This window comes from Lissotriton helveticus, chromosome 4_1, assembly GCF_964261635.1.
Source record: "Lissotriton helveticus chromosome 4_1, aLisHel1.1, whole genome shotgun sequence".
In the NCBI taxonomy this organism is placed as follows: Eukaryota; Metazoa; Chordata; class Amphibia; order Caudata; family Salamandridae; genus Lissotriton; species Lissotriton helveticus.
In genome coordinates, this window is record NC_136063.1 from 58835536 (window position 1) to 58847946 (window position 12411).

At 41.5% G+C, this 12411-nt stretch overlaps 1 protein-coding gene across 1 annotated transcript in view; it reads right to left on the reverse strand.

Moving 5' to 3' along the window:
* Positions 1-12411, reverse strand: part of LOC144827857 (uromodulin-like) — a 254678-nt gene that overhangs the window by 93189 nt on the left and 149078 nt on the right. The window contains exon 5 of the mRNA XM_078686022.1: positions 941-1183. Coding sequence (XP_078542148.1) covers positions 941-1183 — 243 coding nt within the window. The remainder of the gene's footprint in view (positions 1-940; positions 1184-12411) is intronic.

Here is a 12411-nt window from a genome sequence, read left to right on the forward strand (position 1 = left end):
AAACACATGTTGTTCGATTGTCCACCTATATCCCAATTTTGGAATTCAGTCTGGACCCACATACCAAAGATTTTCCCATTTCAGACTCCCCACTCCCCTTCTCTCCTTTTTCTAGGTTCTCTTTCCACCGACCTCCCACACTCTCCCGGCCATTATCAGCTCCTTGACCTATTCATAGCTGTTGCTTTCCACAATATCACGTCTAACTGGAAACAAGCTGTGAATGTTTCATACCGCTCCTGGTGGAATGCAATCTGTTTTAACCATCGCCTGGACACAAATTATGTATCCCCCATCTCCTTGGCAATTAAATGTGATCTTATTTGGCTCTCTTTGGTGACTTATCTCTCCTCCTCCCCTCCAGTGAACTCACTTCTGCATCCTGATACAGTTGAGGTGCACAAACCACCATGAATCTCCTCTTGCCTTTTTCCCTCAAATTTCATCTCCATTGTTATTCTACAGTGCATATGATTTCTATATATTTATTTTGTTCATGTTATTTTTATGCTCATTATATTTGCTTTGTACACACTTACACTGCATTGCTTATTTGCCTTTATGTATGTATCGCTAATGTTCTACTTTAAGATATATTTTATTGTCATATCCATTTTCCTGTTTTTTTCCTTTCTCTCCCCTCTCCCTTTCTTTCTTTCTTTCTTTCTTCAATAAAATGAAACTTAAAAACATGCATAGGTTGTTAATGAATATTTGCATAAATGTATTTACCTTCATTTTACTGTCATTTGATTTCAACTATTTTTATTGAACATCTTTGTCTCTTTTTTATTTATCAATGACATTTGCTGCTGATACTCAGGGTTGTCTATTGATTGCATTGTGATCATAATGAAGTGCTCACATTCACCTGCATAGGGAGCAACTATGTTATTGTAGGAGGAGACAGGTAGGTCAGTATTGAAAAATGGTCACTTACCCGCTTGATATTAGTTCAACGCTGAGATCACCAGGGTGGAGGCTGGGGGAAGCAACACACCTCTCCGCCCTGAGGGTAAATGTGTCTCCATCAGGGAATGCAGTTGAAATACCAATGTAAACTGGTGTGCCCACTGTCAGGGTGTCATCTTCTGTGAGTGAATCATTAAAGGAACTGGACTTGAAGGCGGCCATGGTGGCAGTAATTGATCCAGAACCATCCTCTGATTGTCCAGTAACGTTGCTGCACATATAAAAAGGAAGTTTTAGGGTACATAGAAGAGAGGGCGTTCAAATGTATTGATTAATAAACTAAGAAACTTATTTGGTTTAGTGTTCAAGAAAGAGGCTTGAGAACATCTTACGCGACTCCAGATGAAGTACCTGATGCAGAGGGTTTTACAGACCCTGATTGTTTTAGGGAGATTTTGCTGCTTATCTTAACAGAGGGGAATGGGAAGTCATACATCTGAGGAATGAAAGAACTGTGTTTTGCTCAAATGCATTCATGACACATTGGGCTGGATCACAGGACAGTTTTGACTGTCTCTCTCGTATGTCCTTGGTGGCAAGAGATTGTACAAGTAGTTTTTCACCATGAGATGACTTGTGATATTCATAAAAGTCAGGATATCTCTGAGCATGTGCAAGATCCAGCAAAACACATAATGTTTCATATTTCCTAGCCCATTCCATAAAAAGAAACAGCAAGATCTGCTGATTTTATTTTAAACAAATTACATAAAAAAATAGCAGTCTATTTGGCTAAGAAAGTCAAGTTTAAGTAAAAAACATGAAGTGGTGTTGCAGTGTAAATAGTACAGCAAGCATAAAACACCTCTATACCATTAAGGACCCTAGAGCCCTGCATTATACTATCATTAAAATATATTTATTTGGATAAAAACATAACCCTAAAAGAAACAAGATAAACGAAAAGCATAGTACAGTAGCATATTTTTAGGACCCCAGTGAACAAATACATCATAGGAACAGATGTGAATGGTAAAAATATTCATCATTATGAGAACATGCTACAATATTAAAATTCCTCAACACAGTAAATGGTCTCATCATGAAAAACATGTCAAAACAATACAAATATAAAATGCAGAAATAAGAGGTTGCGCAATGCCAAATACTATATAGCTTGAGCAGACACGTTCAATGTTCAGCATACCAATAATGTAATGTTGATAATTAAAGACTGTACAATAACTTGAAATACATTTTAGAATCCCACTAATTAGAACAGCGATACTCATAACTTAATCGATATTTGAATATATTTGGCTTGCCATGTGAGCTGATCAAGAGGAAAGTGACTGTAAGAAAATTGATGCTGATCAGCACTGTCTAACACCGGCATACTTTCGAATAAGGAGCTGCAACAGCTTTCTTGATGCCGTATAAAATTTGCAAAACAAATTACATGAATTGTACTCTGTGGTGAACAATCACCACCCTGACATAGTGTAACCTTATCAGAATATTGACATGGGGTTGCGATGCAACCAGATAATGCATAGTCTGAAGTTTAAAGCGTATATTAAAAAATATCTGTGCTATAGGTTTGTGACACAAATAAGATATGGTGCTATTCCAGATGGACGTTGCATTTGTAGATTATACCTGACAGTCAACTTCTGGAATTGCGTGGCTGCCTCTGGCATATTTTAAAAAGTCATACAAGTGAGCCTTGACATGTGTGGCTTGCTAAACTGCTCAGGTATGTCAAAACTGTGGCATAGGTTCTTTATGTTAGAAAATCAAGTACTATTAAGGACTTTTTTGAATTTAAGGCAAAGCAAATAAGTGCCTCAAAAATCAATTTTCCAATAACTGCAAGTCAGGTTGTTCCTGCTTCTCCCTAGAGTCTGGCACTGTAAGTTGCAATGGGTGAACTTTTAGTTGTGTGCACCGTCATCAACTCATTTAGCGGTTTGATCCCCAACTTGCAGGCAAAGCCAATAAAGGTCTCAACACTCCTTGAAAACTCAGAGCTCCTTATCCATCCCTGTGCCTTCCAATTACATGCATCATCAAATAAAACTCCCAAATAGAGAAAAGTAGACATCAATTTAATTTTAGGATTGTTAGGCCTGGCATTCCTTGGCGTGATTACCCCTTACTTTTTGTCTCTACCTCCTCTATTGTTGGTAATGTGATGGATATAGTGTTGCCAACTTAGATGCTTTGGACACTTTGCCACTGCTTAACAGTGTCAAAGTGCAAGTGCTCCCTGTGTACAGTGTAATGGTAATTGGCTGTCCATAATTGGTATGTTGTATGACTAGTGAAGTCCCTAGTAAAATGCACTATGTGTGCCAGCTCTAGTAATGCAAATGCTACTTGTGGGGCTGCAGCACTTATTGTGCCACCCACTCACGTTGCCGTGAAAAGGGAACTCAGGCCTGCCTCACAGTTCCTAAACTGCCCTGTTGTTCCTGTAAATGCCCACAATTACCAATCACCCTGCAATAACACATCTTTTTATGAAGATGGTTTTTGCATTGAGTGTTTGTAAGCCACTCAGAAGTGGCTGGGTTTTTCTGCTTTAAACATTTCTGTGTGTCTCTGCCTGGTTTTGGATTGACTGGCTGGATTTGAAAGCAATAGGATATGGGGAATGTCTTGACCCAGGGAAGGAGGTGAGACAGTACAGGCTGACCTGCATCTGCAGTGTAGGGGGAGGAGCAGCCCGAGAGGTGAAGAGGCCGGGCCGGTGCTATAAAACAATTGTCCCATCTCCTGCTGAGTGATTGAGAATCCATATCCCCCACTAATCAAAGGAAGAAGGTGTCACTGGTAGGGAGGCACCTGGAACTGATTTGAGCAGGGTCAGTGCCCCCCGTAACACAAAGACTTCAAAGCCGTAGAGGGGTATAACTATGCGAGCTGAAGCCCCTGAACTTTGGATAATGGCTTGATGAAGATTGAACAAGACTGGAGCTACTTTGTGGTTCAAGAGAAACCTTTGCCAAGGAAGAAACAACTGAATAGACTGAAAGGAAGGATGGTCCCTTGCTGTGTGTCAGGGGGCCGTTCTGCAGTTTGCTCTTTTAACCAAGGAAAGGCTGTAGGGACTTTGCTGTGTGCTGTGTTCCCCTGCTTGAAAGGACTTTGCTGTGCTGTGTCCTGAAGTATCTGATCCCCAAGGGCCCGAGGAGAGTTGGCTCTCTGTTCGTAAACACAGGAACACAAAAGTTTCCAAAGAAGACTCTTAGAGATGCTTTGTATGTGTCCTCTGTCTAGCCTGAGACCTTTGTAAGTTGTACCCTGTGATATTGGGCACCGGGAGTTCCAAAAGAGACTCAGCAATGCAGTGTGCATGTGCTAGGTGCAGCCTGAGTCCTTCGAGAGGATCGTCCTGTGAACATGTGCACCGGGAAGCCAAGTAAGTCTCAGCGACACAGTGACCATGACCTTGGTGCAGCCTGAAACTTTCGCATGGATTGGCCCATGATCGTGCACACCAGAAGGGCAAGTGTGTCTCAGCAACGTTGTGTATGTGAGCTGTGTGCAGCCGAAGACCCTTGCCAGAGGTGCACTGTGATCGGGGGCATCCGAAGATAAAGTGTGTCTTCGCAACATGGAGTGCGTGTGCTTTCTTCCGCATGAGACCTGCACAAGCTGTGCCCTAAAATCAGGAACACCAGAGATAAAGTATGTCTCAGCGACATGGAGTGCGTGTACTTTCTACCGCCTGAGACATGCGTACGTTGTGCCCTGTGATCGGGGCACCAGAATATAAAGTGTGTCTCCGTGACGCGGAGTTCGTGTGTTTACTACCGCCGGAGACCTGCGCAAGTTGCGCCCTGTGATCGGGGGCACTAGAAGATCGGGTGTGTCTCAGCAATGCTGCATGCATGTGTCATGTGCAGCCTGAGACCCTTGTGAGGAGTTATCTGGTTACCGTGCACCCGGAGTCCATTGAGTCTCATTGATTCTGAGTGTGGATATAGTGTGCAGCCTGGGAACTTCCCATTGCCTGGAAATTCAGAGACATTGCATCGGAGGCATAAGTCGCTCGGCGAGGAGAGGAGTGTGCATTCATGCCCCCAAGGTAACATGTGTCGACTACTGGGGTGGGGTGCGGGCTCAGAGGGAGACGCTCTCTGCCTCTTTCTCTGTCCTGCAGCGCAAGTCTCTCCTTCTGCTTCGGCTCAGATCGAGGCCTGTGTGCCAAGGGAGTGGCAGCACTGGGGCCGGAGTGCAAAGCTGCATTTACTGAGTTATATCTTACCCGTGTGGGAGACTAACAGCAAGCCAGCACGAGGGGCGGAGAGACCTCCGGAGGCCGCTTGAATGGTGCTGGAGTAAATTACGTATTGCATTATCTATGCATAACGGAGTATCTGATGATTGTTCGATGCATTGCCTTATTCCTGCACAACAAACTGCCTGTTTGTCGTATTGCCCATTGCATTAGTTTTGCATAACGAACTGCACGATAGGTGTGTTTCGCATTGCACTAGGTTTACATAACGAACTGCCTGAAAGATGTGTTACGCCTTGTCTTAGTCCTGCATCACGAACTGTCGGATGGTTGTATGACACATATCATTAGTGTTGCATACCGAACTGCCTGATATATGTATTCTGCATTGCATTAGTTTTGCATAACAAACTGCCTGATCACTCTACTACATGTTGCATTACTGTTTCCTAACAGAGTATCTGAAGGGGACCGTACGCATTGCATTACGGGGTATAACAGTTTACAACGTTGCTGCATTACGCACTGCATTTCAGTGACAGTACAAATTGCCAGATCATATTATGATCTGCATTATCCTTATGTTGTGAAGTACCTGATTGTTGCATAACGAACTGCATATCACGATATTAGGATTACAAAGGATTGTTTAGTTTAGCTCAATAATAATAGGCCAGGGGGAGAATTACTCCGATGAATATGTTGGTTTAATATTGTGTGGTTGCATTGTATATCTTTTTTTAAACCTATACTTGTTTTTCTATGAAACTCGTGTGGAGTCCATTTATGATATGATCATTTGGTTGCTGTGACCATACTTGCAAAAACTTTACACATTGGCCTTGAAGATAAGCCTGGCTGCTTGTGCAAAGCTACTATGGGTTGGAGCGGGGGCTATCTCTAGAGGCGACCTGTCTTTCCCTCACGTTGGGGCTCGTGGGTCCCTGTTTGGCCTAAGGTACATTACTCAGCTCACCAGGGATCCAGGGATTCTAACAAGTATTATTCAATAGAAAAAAGCCTTATTTCTCGATCTAATAGCACTGTAGGTCATAATAAGGGTTTACTGTGGTTAATTGAAAGATCTAAATCTGGCATAAATTTAGTAAAATGACCAAGCAATCTTTAGGTCCCTACTGGAGTTCTAGCAATGAGCAATACAAGAACGTGTTTTAGAGGAGTGGCGAGAGTTTGGTAATAGGGGTGGGCAGTGGTTCATACTCTCATGCTGGAAGCAGTTAAGAGAATCCCTAGAAGCCACCAACCTAAGAGTAGATAGATTGGAATATTACATGTGATTAGGTGGGTTTGGAGACCCAGATGGTAAGTTACCAGTAAGTCCAAAAACAGCAATGTCCTGAGTCAATACTGTATATCTATCAGTAACCAGGACTGAGCAGATCAGTTGAGAAGAACCCTGACTAGAGAAACTATAGCAGGCAAAAGAGGAAATGAGAAGGTTAGCAGCAGGCCAATAAAAGTAACCAAAAGGTACTGCCTCAATCCTACTAGAACATAGCAAAGCTGAAGAGATCTTATTCAAAATATGAGGTACCACACCAGAATTCCTAATGCTAACTACAACACAATCATTGCTATCAGACAATCCATGGTACTCACCAAACCATACTAATCTGTTTACCAACACTGATACAACCCTTAAGTCAATGAGCTACTGTGTTTGCTAATTTCTCTTGGATCTCTGATGTCTGGGGTCTTAGTAATGGGACATTGTTAAGAACAACAACATATGGTGATAGATGGAGTGTGGAAAGTGGTGCCTCTGGAATAGATGCAATGGCCCTCCTTTACTATGCATATTTATGGCTACTAACACCAAATGTCTGGATTTATTTTCATTCAATGTATTAGGACATTTCCTGTACTTAAATACTTTTTCTAGGAAAAACATGTTTGTCTCCTGAATTGTCTTGGGGTATTTTCACCTCCCTGTGTTATACCACTACAGAGGAGATAAATACCCAGCCTTTGGGGGGTAGATGTTGAAGAATGATGACCATGATGTCTGTGTGGCGTGTTGTTCTGACTTCTGACTCCATCATGGATAGTGGAATTTGAAAAAATATGTCCTGTGGGAGGCGTAGAGGCAGGGAATGGTTTTGTCACATGGCTAAAAAGGGGAAATTGAACCTAGAATGCAAACTCTTTTGTCCACCTCTACCTCAAGGGAAGAGAGCACAATTCCACACACTCTTATCCTCAGGAGGCCACTTTTGAAGAGTAGCTTGTGGGAGCCACTGTTCCCCCTGAGAGAAGGAGAGTAGAGAGTGGGAGGCTGGAATCATTCTCAAATTATAGTGTCTGTGGAAAGTGAGTCCTGGTCTTGGTGCCCTCACACACCCCGAAGGATGTCATGCTTCATCATTGGGCAATGCTCCATGTTGGTCCGGCACTGCAATGCCATACGGGTCACCTGAAGTGTCACTTTATTCAAGATCTTTTAAGTGATAAAGCCTTAAGCGGGTCTGAGTGGCAGTGGTGTCCTAGTGTCAGGTTAAAAGATGGCTAAAGGGTTGGCTAGTAAATTTAATAGGGAATAGCCTCTCTGTCATCAGTAAAAAACCCAGTAGGTTGTGCTGCTTGAGGGTGGCAATGGCCCTCGGTAGCTAGTCAAGTTTCTTACCCGAATTGGGCATGTTGAAGGTCAACATGTTTCGCGAAGTGCTTGGTCTCAGGAGGAGATCCCTTGTGATTCTTCAGGACGAATGTAAAAGTGCAGTGAGTGCTAGTGTAGTATCGTATACTTTCAGTTAGATGCAGTGCCATTAGTTAAAGAAGAATAATCTGGAACGACAAAAGAGACAAAACAGAGGGATAAATATAATAGCTTATACAACCCTTGCAGGCCGGTATAGTTAGAAAGACAAGGTCCCCCATTGGTCGACCATGTGCTAGTGGTATTAACCAACTACTGTGATTGTCCAGCAAGTTATTCAGGTGGTGAGCTATCAATATATATCGTGTAATCGTGACGCTCTGGTGGACAATCAAACATGTATACGTGGAATATTCTCAGTTAAAACCATGATGTGATGTCTATATACTAATAAAAACAGACAGACACATATTCGGCCAAAGATCAGGGTCAAGGACCAGACTGAGTGTCAGCAATATATTACCACTGACACTCTTGATCCTGATTGATGTTTAAGTGGTCAAAGTCAAGGCACTAAATGCTAAGCAGAAGGTTGACGACAAGGATCATAAGTTAAGCTTCAACGTGCACACACATGTCAACATCTAAAGCCTCAAGGTTTTCTTGGCTCAACGTAAAGACATCTTCATACTTTAAGGGATATTTTGACATTGGATATTTGGACATCAGAATCTTCCCCCAGAATTATAGGAAGATATTTATTCTGTTATTGCTTTCTCTGGCCGAGCCAGTGTGGTGGTAGCCATTTTGTTAGAGGAATGAAGCTCATCCAGATAACCCTGTAGTGGCAACATCTCCAGGGAGAGTCTAGCATTTTCAAAAGCCTTCTGATAAGACTCTAGAGCATGTTGATTCACCTCACCAGGCTAATGTCAAGAGTAGGGAAAAGCAATATCACGATTCCAAAAAGAGTTCTCCTTCTAAACTTTCTCATAAGCAATGTGGTTAGGAAGGGAAAGAATGACCAGAATATATCTCATGTAGTCCAAGAAGAGGGCAACATGGTATGTCACTGGCAGAGGATGTTGTGCCTCCTGCTTGGAATAAAGGCCTTACTACAGCATCTACTCAAAAAACAAATGCAGATCCTTGCGACATGAATCATTATAATCCCTATCACCAGCGCTCAGAACAACATGGAAAAAACAGGTACATAGTCAGCTGACTAGATTTGTTGAAGAGAAATTCTTCACCCATCCCAATCTGGTTTTTATGCTGGAATTGGCACATAAGTGATGCTGCTTAAAGCCACTGATTGTATTAGAATTAATCTTGATCAGAGGAAAAAAGTTGTGATAATTCTGCTTGACTTATCATGAGCATCCAATATGGTGTCCCACAAAATTCTTCCTACGGGGCTTAAAGAAGCCTGGAGATGGCTATGATTATTCCTGCTGAATTGAGTCCCAAAAATATTGTTAGCTTTATCAAATCTATGAATAGGGAAATGAGATGTGAAGTTCCGCAGGGCTCGGTGCTAATCCCCACATTATTTAACATTCATCTGGCATCCTTTGCACAAGTTATGGAGCCGTGGGGTTTTAAAATTGTGTCTTATGCTAATGATACACTAATAATGCTTATGCTTGATCAACTTTATGATTCTACAGTATCTAATTTCTAGGACTGCCTCTTAGAAGTAGCCGATTTGATGCATAAAAACTGCCTCAAAATGAATTAGGATAAGTCAGAGATTCTGGATTATTTTTATTTTTTTCTCCTCTGGACGTATATGGTCTTTGGCCGGAGATCCTGGGAAATCCACCATCTTGTCAGAGGTGGTGAAAAAACAAAAAACCTTGCATAAAAATGGATACAAATGTATCTCTTAAGCCTAAGATATGGACCTTGCTTTTCTTTACCGAAAGCCCTCAAGAAGCCAATCAAGGTCTTGCCTCTCGTCACATGTAAATATTTAACCAATGCACTCATTAAAGCCAGATTGGAGTACGCTAATGTGCTGGATTAAGGGGCTTCAGATGAAGTGTTTAACAGACTCCAACTGTGCAAAATGCAGCTGCTTGGCTTATGTTGAACATTGCTAAATGGCACTCCAATTAGGAAGTCATAGGGCATCGCTCTGGCTCCCCATTACACAACAGGTTACATTTAAAGCCTTCGTGATTACCTTTAAAGCTCCTTAAAAAGGTCCTATATATCTCTTCAGAACAGAGTGATAGTTTATATTCCTCTTAGTATACTTATTTCTGCTAAGCATCACTTATTATATATTTCCTGGGTCTATAGCATTGGATTAGGTGGAAGATCCTTCTCCGCATGGGTCCATAGGCTCTTAAATGCTTTGCCAAAGCATCTGTGGGACACATAACTGGAATCAGCCTTCAGAAAAGGAATTAAGACTTGTCTCTTTGAAGAACCTTAGACGAACACATTTTATTTTAATAATTTATTAATCTTCCCCCAGTATTCAAGGTCTGAATCACCCTCTTTTTGTGGTTGGTGGATGTTGTCTCCAGCATCTCCAAATTTTCTTCCCACAAGCATCTCTCTAGTGGTTGCCTATGTTGCCTTTCAACTTTATTCTTCAGAACTTCACTTCTTTCATTAATTTTGAGACCTTCTTCGCAAAGCCACATGCTCTTCAAATTGTTCAATTTGGTCCATAGATTACTCAAACCCATTTTCTGTCCAGGCAGTAAAGACGCATATAAAAAAAGAAATTCCGAACTGCGTATGACAGGCTTCTGAAGGAAGTGGTACCAGATGACTCCTTGGTCATAGTTGCAACAAATATAAAATGTAATTTAACTCAGAGGGCTCAACATCTCTCCATCCTTTGGAAAGGAGGAGCAGCAGAGGGGAAGTCTTTAGTAAATATTGACAAACATCAGGAAGCATTGATAAAGCTGCCTGTTTGTTGACAATGTTAAGCAAATATGACTATACCCTTTAGGACTCTGTGGGTCAAATTATGCAACATACCTAAGAGAGAACAGGGAAGACTTCCTAGAGTCAAGGAAGGAATTTTGACATGAGAACATATAATCGGTGTTGCTAGGAACACTGCAAATCTAGCTATTGTAAATTGTTGTGTCTAAAGCGATGTTCATACCATAGAGTAAAATCTTGATTCTGCAAAAGATAAGATGCTGGGGTTTTCATTTAGACGTTCTTTACTTTTCGGCTCTCCAGTTCCTGAAGCTATCTAGAAAATGAAGTCAAAGGCCGAGCCTTTGAAGTCTGAAGCTTTGTAGACACAGAAGTAATTTCCATAAATATAGTTGTGTTCCTTCAGAAAGGGTAAGCATAACTTCCATACAACTTTCTGGAAAAGACAACTGAATAGGCAAATGCAACAGCATGCTTTCTAAAAAGCAAAGACTTCTTCTACAATAGTTAGAGGTCAACAGATGTCTGAAGCCTCAGGTAAGGCTCCAATAAAGCAATGGCTCCTTCAAAAAGAATTTACTTCAGTCACCTTCTTATTGAGAAGAAAGGTTTCAAACAAGTCTTTCAACCCCATGTTAGATTAGAAAAGTGCAAACAAATGGCTGAAACAGGGAAAAGTTCAGGATACCAACCCTTGTTCAGATGTACCCACATCGTCAGTTTGGGGCGATTGAATGTGAAATCTAGATTTGAAAGATACTTCTTTTTATGTAGCCATGTGCAATTTACACCTTTTTCTGAAAATCAATACCAATACAGAGTCATTCCTTTTGGACTGAAGTCAGCTCTAAAGGTTGTGGCAGTAATACCAGATTTGCTTTGCCGAAAAGGAATGCTTACTTTTTCCGTAACTGGATGACTGACAATTCAAGGTTTCTTCATGTGCCAATCTTCTTCAGTATTTACAGCTGACTGTAGCCGTTCTTTACAAGCTGAGTCTTCATGTGAATGTCAAATAATCAACTTTAGTACCAACTCAAATAACTCTGCAAACGCTGCACTTAGGAGCAGACCTAGATGTGGAACTTTATATTCAGTTATAATTTTGAACTTTCCTGTAAGACAGCTACATCCCTTCACTGGGAATATAACTTTTGGGGGCGTGGCATTGTAGATACATTCCAACATTACATTCTTGCATGCACCACATTTAACTAATGAGCAGCCTACTCTGGGGTCTAATGGACCTACGTAGGGGTGACTCATTTAATATATAAAAGTAGGGTCCTTCTTGCCAAAAGGGAAATGTAGGCATTTTCGCCTGAAGGTTTAAAGGCTGCAGGAGTCAGGCTACACAGGTAGGCCTGAAGCCATTATTTCATAGTTTGCCTAGTGGATGACATGATGCCCATAGGAGACATTTAGATTTGCTTTCCATTCGTTTATGTCCTGTGACAGTAGCATGTGGCTTTATCAGAAAGATAAGTAGTCCAATTAGGAGTTAGCCAATTCAAGGTCATTTTATGGGTCAGAGCATATGCGCTGGGACAGCCTTGCCCAAGTGTGCAGAGTAAAAAAAATAGCAATACCTGTCAGCAAAAAATAGGGGTGACATGCATAAAGAGACACTCAACTCAAATAAGGTATCCAATTTCCTTTTCTCAAGGGTTAAAAATGATATGCTGTGCTTTAAACACACCAGGAATGGTTAAACAACTTCTTATGA